Source organism: Monodelphis domestica, chromosome 7, assembly GCF_027887165.1.
Source record: "Monodelphis domestica isolate mMonDom1 chromosome 7, mMonDom1.pri, whole genome shotgun sequence".
In the NCBI taxonomy this organism is placed as follows: domain Eukaryota; kingdom Metazoa; phylum Chordata; class Mammalia; order Didelphimorphia; family Didelphidae; genus Monodelphis; species Monodelphis domestica.
In genome coordinates, this window is record NC_077233.1 from 69,268,868 (window position 1) to 69,285,569 (window position 16,702).

Below are 16,702 nucleotides of genomic sequence, written 5' to 3' on the forward strand. Positions count from 1 at the left end.
GTCCAAACTCCTCATTTTATTGAGGAGAAAACTGATCCACAGAAAAGGGAAATAACAAGGGATACTAAATGTTGTAATGGGTTGAAAATGGACGTTAAAAATAACATAAATTTTCCTTTCCTCAGATAGTTTGCACAAGTTCTGCCTAAAAAATGAATCTTTTTTTTGCATGTGTAGACCTAAGACTAAGAACAATGGAGGAGGGAGATGCACTCTCCCTCTTGTCAGACCAAGGTCCTACAAAGAAATATGCAACACATAAATCTGGTTATGAAACTCTCGCCACTACAATTTTCAAGGAAAAATTCTTAAATCCAGATGAAGTGATATATTTTATTATTTTTTAAAACCTTTATCTTCTGTCTTAGAATCAATACTATAATTTGTTCTAAGGCAGAAGAGTTAGGGAATGGGGGTTAAGTGACTTGTCCAGAGTCACACAGGTAGGAAATGTCTGAGGACAGAATTGAATCCATGATTTCTCACATCCAGGTATGGCTCTCTATCTACTGAGCTTCCTAGCTGTCCTGCATTGATTGATTTTGCAGACAACCCAACCCCAAATTTATGTAGTTTTTGATTATACAGTAATGACTAGATTAAGCAGCTGTTTTGGTGGTCAGCAAACATGTACCCAGAAAGTTGATGTCCACAGAGAGTAAACCCCACTTTCTCAAACCTTGCAAATTGATTCAAATTTGGAAGTGGGCAATTGCATTTGAGAAGGTTATGATGAAACAAAAACCAGAAATTTAAAAGAAGCAGGACTTGAGAAATAATGAATGGAAAGCAGATCCTAGAAGGGGGAAATGGAACATCCTGAAAGTTGAAGCCAATGCCTGAAGAATTCATCTTCTTCAGAAGACTGGCTAAGTGGGGAAACATGATCCTGTGGTATTTGCAGAACATTTTGTTTTGCATCTCAAATAAAATTATTTAACAAAGAGTCTTGCATCAGAATTAGCATGAATAAATAAATAAAGATGATAATATGTATGTGATTGAGATTCTATAAGATGTCAATTCTTCAAGGCACAGGGAAAACTCAGGGTTTCTCCAACAGAGGACATAAGCTTTCCCTAATTTTGATTTCGTAAGCCAAGGGTGGCAAAGGAGAATGTGCTGAGATCAAAGATAGTTCTCAACATTTGTTATAGCACTTTACACTTTACAGAGTGTTTTCCCATCCATGCATCTTCTCATCTGATCCTCACAACAAGAACAAGAAGTAACTGGAGGAGGATAAATAAAGAGGAAATAGGATCCCACTCAACTACTTGGACTTGTTTTAGGTTGGATTATAATGAGTGTAAACCTGCCATCCTCAGGAGAATAATAATTTTTAAGACCTTTCTATTTCTATGGTACTTTAAGGTTCACAAACAGCTTTGTCATTAAGAGCTGTGAGATTAATCCCAAGGGGGTGATAGGTCTTGATAGGATGCACCTGAGATTACGTGTTTGTGCCCCAAACTGAAGGGTAGCAAGGAACAAAGAATTCCGTGTCTTGTCTGGTCACCCACGAACACAAATATGCATGAATTGCATTAACATGTGTAGACAAGGGCTACCCAAAATCATCTTCATGGCAAGATATATTTTGGCAAGACCCTTAATCCTTCAGTTATTGGGACTAAACTCAGATGACTGTGTGTGTGTGTGTGTGTGTGTGTGTGGATACCCAGAAGCTCCATTTATCAGTTCTTATAAATCTTGGAAATAATTTATAAATTAGTCATGCAAATGGATATACCCACTCAGGTTCCTAACTTTGTAACATTTATAGTTCTCCAAATAGTCTAGGTGGCATCAAGGGGCAATGGGTTCACTAGAAGTCTTTGGGCATAGGGTACATCATTATTAAGTAGGATGTAGACTAGATCCCTTTTTCTAAGATGGTTTAGATTTCCATAAGGTCTTTTCCAATTAAGATCATGATTCTAATGAGGGTTGTTGAAAGTATCAAATTAGATAATATGTCATTAGATCAATTAGATAATCCTTCGCAAACCCCCAAACCTGTGTAAATGCTATTTATTGTTATTGTTATTTTATTATTTTATTTTTAATATATTTATATATAAATATATTAAATATTTATTTATTTTATTATTATTATTATATATTATTATTATAGGCAGGGTAGCAGGGTGTAGTGGAAAGAGGACTATTTCAGAAGATGAGTTCAAACTCTAACGCTGACATTTTAGTAGTTGTGTGAATATGGGTAAAGAATCAGTAAAACTTAGGAAAACCTAAACTTGGTCTGCCTGTATTTAACCACACTAACAACGTGCCTACTTTGGTGGAGGTAGTTTCTATACCGGCAATTCAACATAGGGAAGAAATGACAGATAAAAACAGGAAGGAGCCTAGAATTTGCACGACAGACTTCAATGAGTTGCTTTGAGAAAAGTAATTTGATGGATGATATAAATGAACTATTATTTTATGGGAAAGTCATGAACTCCTGAGATTTTGCTGACTACTAGTGAAAAATAAATAACTATGAATCTGCAAAGTGAATATTTCCCTTGTTGGTCGTAACAGAGAAATCCAAAGAAATATGTCTTACCCTTCCAGAATGTTGCATTTCTCAACACATTTCTTGTGACGACTCACATGGCGACAGGACAAGCAGTGGCTTGGCTTTGGACCCCAGCAACCATCAGATGAGCATAACTCATGACAAACATGACCCAGAGCACCTGAGGAAGATAAAGGAAATTTCAAGGTTTCTTGAACAATCTGCAAAAGCGATCATCATTCAGAGGGGCTGAAGCACCTTAGTTGCTTTAGGACACGAATCCTATGTTCTCTGTGTTGTGCAGTGTTTCATGGAATCTCATAGTTGGAAAGGATCTTAGAGTTAATCCATATAGCCCCAAATATCTCTGATGCTTAGTTGGGCAAGTTCCCTAAAACTTCCTCTACCTCAGTCTCCTCTTTTTTTTTTTAAATGAGGGTGTTACATTTAATTAATATTATTTTATGAAATATAAGTAAATATTCTGAAGTCTCTTTTAGCTTTTGCTTTTTGATTTTATGTTCTTAAACACCTGACCAAAAATTTTCAATAAGTGGACATCTAGTTTCATCTTGCAGGAATTCAGCAAGGATAGTATATTCTATGTTTGGACAATTCTAATGATGAATAATAACTATTATTAACAGCTACTCTACTAGGCACAGTGCTAAGTGCTTTATGAATAGTATTTCATTTGTTCCTCAAACAACTCTAGGAAATAGGTGCTCAAATTATTATTCCCATTTTACAGTTGAGGAAATTGAGCCAGATTCTTATACCTAAAAGAAGAACAATAATAATAATAAAGTCATGGAAATATTTTAGAATAGAAAATAGACTAATGTATAGAAATTACTTCATTTATATATTTAATTTCAATATTGATTACTTTCATTACTTTGAAAACTCATCATCTCTATGCCTGGCTTCCAATCCGCTGAGCCACCTATCTTCCCTTAAGCTCATTATTTGATTAACTCAACCGAGATAAGAATGAAGAAAAACAATTCTAGTCTAGATCATGTAAATAGATGGATAAACTTGTGATCATGGATTCCATGATTTCTTTCATTCTTACTTAAAGCCTGAAGGATGATTTGGGCATCTAAGCAAGGATATTAGGTTTGTCTGAATCATAACCAATCAACCTTACCAATATTCAAAAGGATCCCCCCTCAGAGGATGTAGAATTACCTTCATATATGAACAACATCCTTGAGTAGCAGTTATTGAAGTCCTCCAGCCAAAGGAAGCCCACAAAGACAAACCATTCCACTTGGGACAATTCAGTTTTCCCTAGAGCAAAAGCTGTTCACTTACGGCACTCTCTTTCATCTTTGTTGTTGGTGATTTTGGCTTTCTGACTTTTTGTTCCAAACAATTTCGTCCAGTTTATTGTGTTTGCATAGCAGAGTCTTCTGTTCTTGGAAATGATGACATCCCCATCACTGATTTCCTTAAGGGAGCGTAAGCCCAAGGAACTTATGTTCACATCAACAACAGCAAGAGAAAACTGGCCACTGGATTGGAGAGAGCAGAAGTAACACTGTGACATAGAAGCATAAATCAGTTATAAGAAAAGAAAATTCTGAAAAGAACCATATGGCATTGCCGAGAACCATTTTGGTTTTCAAGGTGACCCTCTGCCCCCCAGCTTTGCACATGTTGCAGTGAGAACTAGACTGTTGGAAGGCATACACTGTGACTTTTGGAGACTGTAGGAAACTGGCATTTTCTATAACAGCTTTGAAAGGCATTATTATCTGTGTCTAGAAAAGTCAGAATTTTCTGATCTTTTATAATCTAAATAGAAACCATGCTAGTTCCACCTGAAGGTTAGTGATTGGGCTGGCTAGATGACAGTGAATTTTGACTGTAGGTAAAATTTCTCTTTGCTATTATTATTTCTTGAACCCTTACCTTCTTCTCAGAATCAAAACTAGGTATAATAAGAGCCAGGAATTGGGACCAGGGACACACACCTAGGAAGTGTTGGAGACTAGATTTGAATCTCTCTAAACCTAGTCTTTTATCCACTGAGGTGCCTAGTTGCTCCTGTAAAGTTTCTCTTTAGTGAGCTCTCACAGCCTTTCCCTTTCTCTGATATCTTCTCCCAGGTTCTGATTGCATCCCTTAGCATAATTCTTGCCCATACTTGAAAAATAGTTCATTCATTACAAAGGTCTTAGCTGACGAAGGCTTGATTGGTGACCCATCCCAAAAGACCTAGAATTTTTCTATAAAAGAGAATAATATATGAGAGAGTTGATAATTTTGTATAGAGATTGCTGACCATACTGCTCCCAAGAGGCATTAATTAGGTGACTGCCTATTCTATTATTTCTTAGGGTTATAAGAAATAAAAATGGAATACAGAAAATTTCTGGTAGAATAAATAATCTTCTATAAATAACTAAGGACCTCTTGAATACAATTGCCTCCTTATATAGAATAGACCACTGGAGGATCTGATCATGATTGTGGGAGGGCAATTTCACCATCAAGATTTATTCTTATTTTATTTTGAATGATATGTCAAGTGATTAGAAAGAGTAAGACATAATGATGTTCTCTTCAGTCAGAAGAGACATTCGAGATCAATCTCACTATTTTGTGAGGATCCTTAATTTCAGAGAAGTAAAATGATGTGTCCAGAAGTATACTTAGCAAATCTACTTTCGAGATTCTCTAAGGCAGAGGTTCTTAACCAGGGATAGATTTCAGGGGGTGAACTTAGAAGGGAATTTGTTTTGTCTTTTTTCATTAAACTCTCTATCATGAATGTAGGCAAAATATTCAGAAAAGGGGTCCCCAAGCTTTCTCAGCCTACCAAAGGGGCTTATGACACCCAAAAATGTTTAAGAATTCCTGATTTAAGGAAAGTTCCAATTAGCTAAAGAGTTATTAAAAATGCTTTAAAAAATTCCAAAACTAAAATGAACTTTGGTTTTCTTCAAGTAGAAAATTATTATTTTCAGGAAAGGAGAGGGGAAAGTTAATCTGTGCCAAACCAAAAGAAATAAGCCATTGTCCCTATCCAAATCATAGGAAATTTGTGGGGGAAGGCATCAACCAAATTATATTAAATTCTCTTACAGGCTCTGGAGATTCTCCCACATTGGATATCTTCAAAAAAAAGGGCCAGATAATCATTTGCTGGGTATGTTGTTCTTCCCATGAGAGATGGGATAGATGGCTACCAAAGTCCCTAAAAGGCAGGTCTAAATTCCCTTCTTGGCATGGCAATTGGACTTTTAAGTAATAATGAATTCTTGTCTACTATATTCAGTTTGTTTTATTCAGCAATATGAAAGTAACCAGGCAGGTGTGGGTGGGTAGTACTGTTATCAGAAATTGGCCACAAAATCCTGTTGATCTAGGTCCTTCAGGTTATGCCAAGGGTTTACGTGAACAGGTGTAGGTTCAAGAAGGTAGCTTAAAGGGTCCTTCCTGAGAAGGTGCCTTTTCTCAAGTGCACCATGAATGTCTTGAAGAGCTCTCTTAAAGTACCACTCTCATGGAGGTCTAACAAAGAGCAGTAAAACAATAACATCCTGAGACTGCTTGGCCACCCTGACTGCTAACGTCAGCAGCAACGACCCTGGGAAAGGAGGGCTGTTCTCATTTTCTCACAAGCAAATTTTTCTCTGTATCAATACAATGCCACCAGCCACACCATTTTGGTCAAAAATTGTCTCATGGGATCTAGGCTTCCTTCTGCAGATTCTAATATCAGCAGAGTGGAGACAGCTATTCAGCAAATTCATAGTTTTAGGAAATGTTTTAGCAAATCCAAAATCCTAACCTTTCAGAAAACCCCCCCCCCCATTCATTCATTCAATTCATTTTTTCATTTGACCAACATTTATTAAATGCCAAACATATGCCTAGCATTGTCCTAGGCACTGAGGACATAAAAATATATAAAATACAAAATTGTTGGATGGGCCATCTGAAATCACTGAATGCAAAATATGGAAAGCTATTGGTAAGAAGCAAAGCCCTGGGTTCCTTGGAGATGAGGTGCCCATAGCTCAAGTACAAGCAGGTGGGTTGCTCCAGACCTAAGTCTCTGGTGTTATAGAAGCTGGTTCCCCAAAGGTAGGACAGTCCAAATTAATGGGTCCACATAGTTTGCTGTCCATAAATTGGGTGTCCTGAGTTTGTCCCATTTCCATTCAGATGCAAAGACTTCAAGCACAGTCTGGCATCAGACCTCTGGGGAGCAGTCCTGGCAAAGAGCCACAAGACAGACTGTTGGGATGTGAGAGGATCTATTGTTCCCAAGTAATATAGCCAGGGGCTTATCACATCTGATGATACTTTGGAGCTAGATGATCATCAGTTGGCTAAGAACTTTGTCCTTACTTAAATCATTCTGTACCTTCCAGGCTTGGCTCAGGTGCCACCTACTACTGAAGATCTTTCCCAATCCGTCCAGTTATTGGTGCTTTCTCCACCCAGCAGAAATAATTTATAACAGATTTTCTTTTTATTATCTGGTTCATATTGTATACCCTGAGTGAAGGTCTGCTCCTTAGGGCAAGGGATTTTTTTGTTTTTGTTGATTTTTTTTTAATTTCCAGTGCCTAACACGATGTCTTGGTGTTTAATTAATGCTTATTGCATTAAATAAATTAAATAAATTCCAACAAACAGACAATGGACTAACCCATAGGTATGACTGAAAGAGATAGCTTTTAAATATACCAGACTTAAATTTCCTTGGTTATTGTATATAAACTCTCTCTCTCTCTCTCTCTCTCTCTCTCTCTCTCTCTCTCTCTCTCTCTCTTTATATATATATATATATATATACATATGTATAGTATGATTAGAAGTCAAATTATGCAAACAGCTCTAATAATCAATGATTGAAATGTCTTAGCAAAGTAGTTCCGAAGCCCTTTCCCCACACCCTGCCATATTGAATATATTGATTATAAAGTAATTTCTGTTTAGTTATATTGGCAATGTCAGTCACCTGCTATATTATAAACTGGTCAGATTTCACTCCCAAAGCCAATGACAATTTCCTGGATAATTCAAGCAGATTCTAAATACCGAGTTTCACCTAAATTTTCTGGCCAATTTCCATTGCTCTCTCTTTGCTGGACCCCTAAAAATCTGGTTTCTGGAATGGAAAAGGTTTATTCACACTTCTTACTGACATGGATTGCTGCATATCTACGGTTAGGATTTCCAGCTACTTACTGCTGCTTTGTTCTGCCTCGTATAATTTCCAGATGTTCAAAAGCATGGAGGTCAGTCATGTTTTCAGGCCAAGACTGAATCAGCAAAAATCCTAAAAGTCAAAATGTTTATAGGATCACAAATTTAGAGTTAGCTAAAGCAGACCCCAAGGGGGAAATATATTCCCACAAGCTTGCATTAACAATATAGAAGAAAGAGATGATGATGAATTTACTATGCATTTAAAAATTAGAAAAAAGGTTATATTAAAAAAATTAGAGGAGAAATAGACAAATTAGAAACAAAAAATTAAAATGAAATATAAAACTAAATGCTTATTATTTGAAAAGAATTTTTAAAATTTATAAGCCTTGAATCAATTTGATTAAAACGAACAGGACAGAAATTTTTTTTAAATCAATAAAATAGATAAGACCCTAGTGGTCATATAATTTTCTTAGAAATAAACCAGTTAAAAGTTGATGTCACATGTCACACATTTATCTGATTCTAAGGTGACATGATATTTGCACTTGAGAAATAAATGCAAAATATTGGTTTAGATCCTTTCATTCTCCCTCTATATGAACAGGGCTTGGCTAGTGCAAAATTACAATGCAGATAAAATTTGTCTCATCTCCTTTTCACAGACCCCTGTCCAACTTCCGGGATGGCCTTGATTACTTTGTCCATCAAGGTATACCTTTTTATTATAATGCTTGAAAATTATCTTTCACTTCTTCTCCTTGCTATATCATAACTTTTATTCCTTTAAGGAAGCTGATTTAATGGAAGGACAATGATATGCTTTGACTTTAGAAAAATATGGAAAGGAATAAAAAAATGTTGAAATAGCTGATAATTTATCCTTTTGGAATCTAATTGTAGCACTACTCTGAATGTAATCCTGTTTCAGCTACTAGAATGAGGCAGAAACCTAATGAAAAGACTAAACTAGGTTCAAACATGTGAATAACTAGATTTTTTCATTTTATTTATAAGAATGAATATTAAATGAATATTAAATGGGCTCTGTTTATGAATACAGTTGTCCTTTGCTATATCAAGGTTCACTTATCCTAACTTCATTTTATCATGGTTAAAAAAATAATCTAATTCTGTATGTGGAGTTACACTTATCACGGCACACTATTGACTCATGAAATGAAAGGTGAGCAATCACAGTGCTGTGTTCTGTATCCTGGACATTGATTGGCTCAGTTGACGGTAGGTTAATAACCTATTAATAACCTAATAACTTAATTATTATTATAAATTAATACCCTTATTAACCTACCATCAACTGAGCCAGAGTGTGGAAAAAGGTTTATGGAAGAGTGGGAAGTATTTATACAGTCTTAAAATATGTATAAATAATAAAATAAATATAAGGCTGCTCCTTCGTGGATTTTCACCTATCACAGGGGTCTTTGGAATGTAACTCCTGCCATAGGTGAGAGATCACTGTATATTAAATTACTGAACAGCATGTCATAAAGATGAGTAGAAGATCTGATTTCTAGTTATACTCATTTCACTGTGACCTTGGGATTCCTTTGGATCTGTTTCTCATTTATAAAAAGAAGGATTTTTTATTAAATAACCTCTTGATGCCGGCTCTCACACTGCATGATTCTCTTTGGGATTTTGTACCAACCTGATATTTCTTTTACAGTTCTGAGAATATTCAGTTCTCTGGGATCCAGAGGTGGAGTATTGGTGAAGGAATCCCTGAAACGAACATAGAAACTGATCATTCAGCAATCTCAGACCCACCAGCAGAAGCACACTTTCTCTATACGTGCCCCCTTCCGCAAACTTCTTACCCTTTAAATGCAACGGGCAAGATATGCAGATCACCGCTGATTATGGTACAGTTCTGGAATTGTTTGATGTTTGTTGCATTGATGGAGAGAACATCTTTAAATTCACCGATTCCTATTCCATTGCAAACTATGAAAATAGAAGATATGATTATTCAATCCAGGATTTTAGCATGAATAACTTTCCGGGTGAAATTCAAAATCATTTTCTTGTATTTTTCTGTTGGGTCTTCCTCATTGCCTTTGGTTTATCATACATGTCAAATGTGAAATAATCCTTATTTAGTTCTGCTATCAGTGGATTCCTGATCACAACTTTTTAAATCCTATTCATATTGGAGGAAGAATCCATTGATGGGTCATTCAAGAGAGATTCAGTTTAACATTCTATTAGTGCATTTCAATATTTCAAAGTTCATCTGTCAAACATCAACCCTGACTTTTTGCTTCACTTCCAGGCAGATAATTTTTGATGCACATGAAAGCTGAGCATGTTACTAAACTTCTGAATTGGGGGGGCGCAGGGGGGTCTCAAATTCTCCCTTTCCTTCTTCTATTACAACCACTGAGAAAAGAGCATTAGATTAGCATTCCAGATACCAGTGTGATGTGGGGCTATTTGTTTTACCTCCTTGATTAGGTCTCAGTTTCCTCCTTTGTAAAATGAGACTGATTCTATGATAGCTGCCAGTTCAAGGAATTGTTTAGGGTGATGGGTTTCTTTAAGATCTCCCCTTTTGCTCAGTAACAGCAGCTGGTTATTTTGTAGTTTCACAGCAATGGCCCATTCATGCATCAATAAGAATCCTAAGGTGGCATTATTTGACGCAAGGGATTCAAGGAAGGAATGGAGGGAAGAAAAGAGGAGAGATGAGGAAAGAAGAGAGAGATAAGGAAGGATGATGAGGTAGGAATAGGTGGGATAGAAGAAAGAAGAAAGGGGAAAGGAGGGAAGGAGGAAGTAAGAAATGGAAGGAGAAAGGATATGGTTGAGAAGTGGAGGAAGAGAGGAAGAAATGTGATGATATATACACACACAAATATATATAAATACATACAAATATGTACATCTCTATATATATTTATGATTATAAGTATGTATATATATCTAAGTACATATATATTTGTATATTATATATATATATATATGTATGCATGTATATGATAAAAAGCCAGAGATAGACATAGCATAAAGTATGTCTACTAGGACATGATGTGGTTGTGATCTGCCTTAGGGTAGTAAAGGTTTGTTTTCAGGACCCCGTTGGCAATTTAGCAAAGCCTATATAGATTTTGTCTTAAAATCATGCTTTTAAATTTATAAAATAAGTGCAACAGATTACCAAAAAAAGGTGATAATGAAATACAGTCACCAAAAGATTTTAAAAAAAATTTACAGATGCCCTAAAATCTATCCACAGATGCTTTGGAATTCATGGACTCCAGGGTATAGAGAGCACCAGTCCCAGGCAACTATCTCCTAGAATTATGGAATCATAGATTTGAAATCCACCTTGGAAGCAATCAAGTCCAACTCCCTTGTTTTACAGATGAGGAAACTGAGTCTGAGAGAGGTTGAGTGACTAGTCTAGGATAACACAGCTGTTAAATATTTAAGGCAGGTCTTCTAGATTTTCATCTGGTACTCTAACCACAGTAATACCAAGCTGAGACATAGAGGTAGGTTGCAATGTCTTGGTAGAAGGAATTTTCACACCGAGAAAGGAAAACAGAATATAGATCTTTTGTTAATTTATCCCTCCTGCAAGATAGTTGGGGAGACAAAAACTTGGGGCCCTCCTGTGGGAAACATCTGTTTCCATCATCTTCTGCATCTCTAATCCAACATTTTCTTCCATGCCCTTGCCACATGCCAGATGGTCCTGCATTTCTTCTCATGGCCTTGAGATAGCATCTTAGGATGCACAGGGGGCACTGAGTGGAAACAGATTATTGTGACATAATGGAAGATGAAGGGATTATTCAAAACTAAGAGAAAAGGCCAGTTCTCATTTTGTTCCTCCTTCCAGATGAAAACCATTGAGAATTACTCTGTCCTCATCAAGATTAACTCTTTCTTTTTCTCACTCCCTTAGATAAGGTCCTATTTCCAAATTCTTTGGGGGTGGGGGAGGTGGTCCAAGGAAGATGCTGCCTGGAGCTTTCCTGAAAGTTCCAGATTTGCAGAATCAAGTTTCTTCCTTCAGTTTATTAAATAACATGCATCAATCAACTTGTGCTACTCTTCTCTTTCCCATTCTCCCAGATTTTTCTCAGGCAGTTCTCTGTTCTCATTTTAATATGCAGAAATGAATTTTATACTGCATTATGTGAAATTTCAGATACCTGGCTTTATTAACCAGGTCAGTAATTTCAGACTTTGTCTTTGAATCCCTAGGACACAGCACAGATACCAAGGAGGCACTTAATAAATACGATATGACTGAATTGAAAAGTCAACAAACTGGCATATGAATATGATAGTGCCTTAAGAAATGATGGAAAGGGGCAGCTAGGTTGACTCAGTGGATAGAGAGCCATGCCTGGAGATGGGACATCTTGGGTTCAAATATGGTCTCAGAAACTTCCCAAGCTGTGTGACCTTGGGCCAGTCATTTAATGCCAAATACCTAGCCCTTACTGCTCTTCTGCCTTGGAACAGATATTTAGTTTTGATTTTATGAGGTTTTAAAAAAGAAAAAAAAGGACATTTTCAAAGAAATATGGTAGAGCCTCCAGCGGACCTAGACTTAAGGGTCAGGAAAAAGAAAAATGTCCCTTTATGATCCCCTGTAACTTTCTTACCTTTACTACATGGACCTTCACACTTTTTACATTTTCGGACACCATCTTCTTCCACTTCATAGGTGTCAGCATTACAGGAACGAACACAGGAACCATGGTCTGTCACCACATAGTTATCTAAGGAAAAGGGAAGAAAAAAATGGTCATGAAACGGAGCTGGTTGTTTCTGGAATGAGTTCAGCAGCTCTCCCTTGTGCCACAGCATTCATGCTATGGAATAGACACAATGCCTTCTTCCCTTGTTATTTACTTCATACATAAGACTATAATAAAAAACACATTTATTTGTTTTACCAGAAGAAATGAAAACAAATGAGTTAAATAGGAAGTTATAGTAAACAGTCACAGTAAGACGTATATTCGTGTAAATTTCAACAAGTTGAATTTTTATAATATTAAATATTTTTAATAACATAAGTAGTATTTAAATTTTTTTTATCCTCAGAATGCCCATATAAAGCTTAAATACTATATTCATAAAATCTCTAAATCTAAATTCTCTTTTTTAAAAATCTTCTTAAATTTGAGATATTATATGTTTTCTGATTTCTTTCTTAATCATGTAAATTTGAAACAAGATCATTTCTCCCTTAGATATTCCCCCTAGTATTTCATCATGGTGTTTGGGTGATTCTTCTACCTTGATATCCATGTTCACACAGGGGGATAGAGTTCCAGGCTTGGAGTCTAGGAGCCTGAGGTTCAAATCCCTCGTACTCACCATGTGGCCAAAGACAAATGGCTTTAGCCTTAGTTTCTTGCCTTTGTAGGATTCGGAGAATCATACTTGTAGTACCTTTTTCATAAGGTTGTTCTGAGACTTGAACTATGGAATGTAAAGTGCTTTGCAGACTTTAAGGTGTCCTTTAAATATTAGTTGTCATTATGTTCATTAGGAACAAATTTCTTATTTAGCATCTCAGGCTTGTAAGTGAAGTTCTTTCAGGAAGACTGGCATAATCAGTTCCCTGACTTTTAAAAAAAATATATTCTTTTATTTTTTTTCTATAGAGCATTTTTTATTTTTTATTTAAAAATATTCTTTAATTTGGCCTTAACTCATCATGGACTTTGTATTCTATGAATGTACTCTTTTGTACTCTATTAACTGACATTAAAAAATATTGCTTTTAAGAGGTCTTAAGTCCCTGAATTTGCTTATATTATGTCCCTGTAGATATTATAAGGTCTTGGATTTTTAGTCAACAATTTCTTAGTAGACATGTAGGAGAAATATCTTCTCTTCCTTTTGTATTCCCCCATGTCTATCGAAAATAATGTCCTAAATACATAATTGAAGACTGGAAGCTAAAAGTTTTAAATATCTGTGCATATAATTCATTTTCTTTATCTAAATTTTACTTTCTAAGAAAGGAAGGGTTATTGTTTGCTACTAAATTACTGTGAATTGGACTCTTCTCTCAACTTTAGTCATTTATATTTTCATTTTCATACATGATCATTTCTTAAGTACCCAAATAAGTTTTATTTTTTTAAATTCTTACCTTCTGTTTTAGAATCAATACAAAGTACTGAATTCAAGACAGAAGAGCAGTAAGGTCTAGGCAATGGGGATAAAGTGTCCAGGGTCACACAGCTAGGAAGTATCTGAGGCCATATTTGAACTCAGGACCTCCTATCTCTGAGGTTGGCTTTCAACCCAATGAGCCACTCAGCTGTCCCCAGTACCAAATAAGTATTAAACTCCTAGTCACTGTAGAGAACCATCATCACCATTATTCCCGTGGTCCCTGCCTTCATAGGGCTGATCTATAGAATGCATAAGGGTGGATCGGATTTCTCTAACATCCTAACAGAAATTTTATGTCAAATTCAGAGTTACCAATGAATGAAAGCAGAGAATAGGGATTCATTCTATCAATAAGTACATGGTGCTATCTGTCTCATCTCCGATTGCATATTTATTTATCCATCACTCAGATTCTATTTTTCTTTTAACTGATATTAAAAGACCTTCCATGAGAAACCACCATCCCCTCAACCAACATCTCTTCTTCCTTTCCTTCTCAGGAGACACTGACAATCCCAGGATCCCAAAGAATAAAAGGGAGGAGAATGCTTTAGAATGAAAGATAACAATGTAGAATTTGTTCTCTTAGCTACAAATTCTTTAATTTAATCATCTCATAAGGATGGATATAAAAGGAAACATTGAGGCATTTCAAATTACTACAGTTTCCTAATAATTAGACTCCTGAAGACCTTTGGCAGGCAACTGCTGGATTTCTGAATAAAATAGCCTGGCAATAAGTCATCTTCCTAAGGAATACAGTTGTAGCCACTGTAGGCATAAAAAAACAGCTAAGATAGTGGCCCTCAAACAATTCTGTGACCTGGAGATTCCAATCTAATTCTATTTCCCATCAAGGAGAAGCACTGGACATTACGCCTTAGTTTTCTTCTGGGTAGCTGCATGATGACAAACAAGTACATCCTTTATAATCATTGGGGGAATAGCGTTGAAGCACCTTCCCAAAGAATGGATGAGATAAATGAAAAGGGGCATCGAAGAGTTACTAAACCATGAAATCCCAGCAAGGAAATCCTGAGAGTTAAGGGATAGCCTTGGAAAATTGGGGCTCTGTGACTTACGTGGGCATTTGCGAACACAGGTGGCCCCAAAGCTGTATTTGCCATCTGGGTTGACGTCCATCTGGTATGTGGTTGGGTTGTATTGCAGCAGAGAGGGGCAATTGTCTTTGCATGTGGCTTCGTCTCGAAACTTTCGGCAGACCTATTGGAAGATGGAATACCAATGATAATAAGAGACTAGGTACAAACCATTTTAATATAATCTGAAGATGCATTATTATGGTAAAAGATAACTAGATCAGTCAAATGAAAATGGAAATACTTTTTTTCTTTGTTTTCTTTATTGTATCTGACCTATTTGGAGGATTTATGTATTAGGATGTTTAGAAGAACTGCTGATAATTTTTTAAACGAGAAGTAGAAGTATTATGAAACTCATGAACTAACCTATCAAGAGTCCATTTCTTTTCAAATTCAAATACACTTGATTCCTCCCAAGCCCTAGTATATAAAAATGGAGATTTGAACCCCAGACTTCAATCCCCAGAAGTCCTTGGCACTTCCCAGAATGCCCTATAATCTCACCTGAGATCCCCACCTGGACCGGGAAAAAAATATGTATTTAAACTGACTGTACTGCCTACTTGCTCTCTCTGCTTCTGCTTCTAAGCACACACGTCTCTCAAGATGTAGAGTAAGTGAAATTGAATGGGCTTATCAGCCCTAGAATCGTGGCTTATTGATTTGTATCTTTGATTTCTAATAATCTTTAATCAACCTCTAAAAATATAATACTTTTTGTAGAAAAACTAATTTAAATTTTTACAGTTAAGGACACATTTTTGGACTCTGGTAGATTATCTCTTCCAGAGAAGGGTCCATAGGAAAGAACCTAACTCAGAAAATGGAATCCAGAGGGAATACAAGGGATCACAGAAATGGAGAGTTCAGAGATCATCTAGTCCAATTGATATCTGAAAAGAATACCAGCTATGCAAGAAAAGATTCTACCACAGAGGAAAACAAAGTGGTTTGGAGACCCCTCTGTGGGAAAATGATGTCATGACACAACAAAGTCATCCGATTCCCTGCGAATCAAGGCTTTTTTCCACCTCAACCCTTCTTCACTGACTGACTCTGAAGGTTCAATCTCAAAGTAGAGTAGAGGCAGTTTTCAAGGGGATCTAGTGCTGGATTTGGCTTAAGGAAGAACAAAGTTCCAATCTACGTCAGACATTCCTTAGCTGGGGGACCCTGGGCAAATTACCTTCTATCCTCTTCTGTTTCCCATCTGTGAAATGGAGTTACTAATAGGGCAGGTTTGGGTGAAGATCAAGTGAGATAACATGTGCCCTATTTTTATATTCTGTACAAATTGAGACTTTCTAAAGACTACATAGTAGTTCCTTACCAAGCAGTCACTCTCTCGGGGTCCAGTACAACCCGCTGCACACTGGTTGTGGCAACAGTCGCTGGGGGAACTACCACGACACCGTCCTGAGCACTGCTGGGCACAGATGGTTTTTGTCACTGAAAAAGAGCAAAGGTCACAAGATATTCACTGGAATGGGATTTTTTTTTTTAAGATTGTGGCAGTCCTTTCCTAGCTGGATTAGACTTATCAAAGGTGAAATGGATGTTTACTAAAATGTTTTTTTTCAAACTTTGGGGAGTCCTTTCCCAAGTGGGTTTGGTTCTGGAACCAGCCTCCCAAACTGGTAAGAGTAGCTTGTCCTCACATGTATTGAGCTTACCTTGCCAGGTGTATTAGAGGTTATAAAACTGAGAAGGGGGAAGGGAG

The 16,702-nt window shown here is 36.6% G+C and overlaps 1 protein-coding gene across 1 annotated transcript in view; it reads right to left on the bottom strand.

The window, feature by feature from the left end:
* The window catches only part of EGFR (epidermal growth factor receptor), a 250,024-nt gene that overhangs the window by 53,698 nt on the left and 179,624 nt on the right, over positions 1–16,702 (bottom strand). Inside the window, exons 6-13 of the mRNA XM_007500384.3 lie at positions 16,313–16,431; positions 14,962–15,103; positions 12,349–12,465; positions 9,547–9,673; positions 9,378–9,451; positions 7,742–7,832; positions 3,848–4,047; positions 2,576–2,708 (exon numbers count right to left, since the gene is read on the bottom strand). Of these exons, the coding sequence (XP_007500446.2) occupies positions 2,576–2,708; positions 3,848–4,047; positions 7,742–7,832; positions 9,378–9,451; positions 9,547–9,673; positions 12,349–12,465; positions 14,962–15,103; positions 16,313–16,431 (1,003 nt within the window). The remainder of the gene's footprint in view (positions 1–2,575; positions 2,709–3,847; positions 4,048–7,741; positions 7,833–9,377; positions 9,452–9,546; positions 9,674–12,348; positions 12,466–14,961; positions 15,104–16,312; positions 16,432–16,702) is intronic.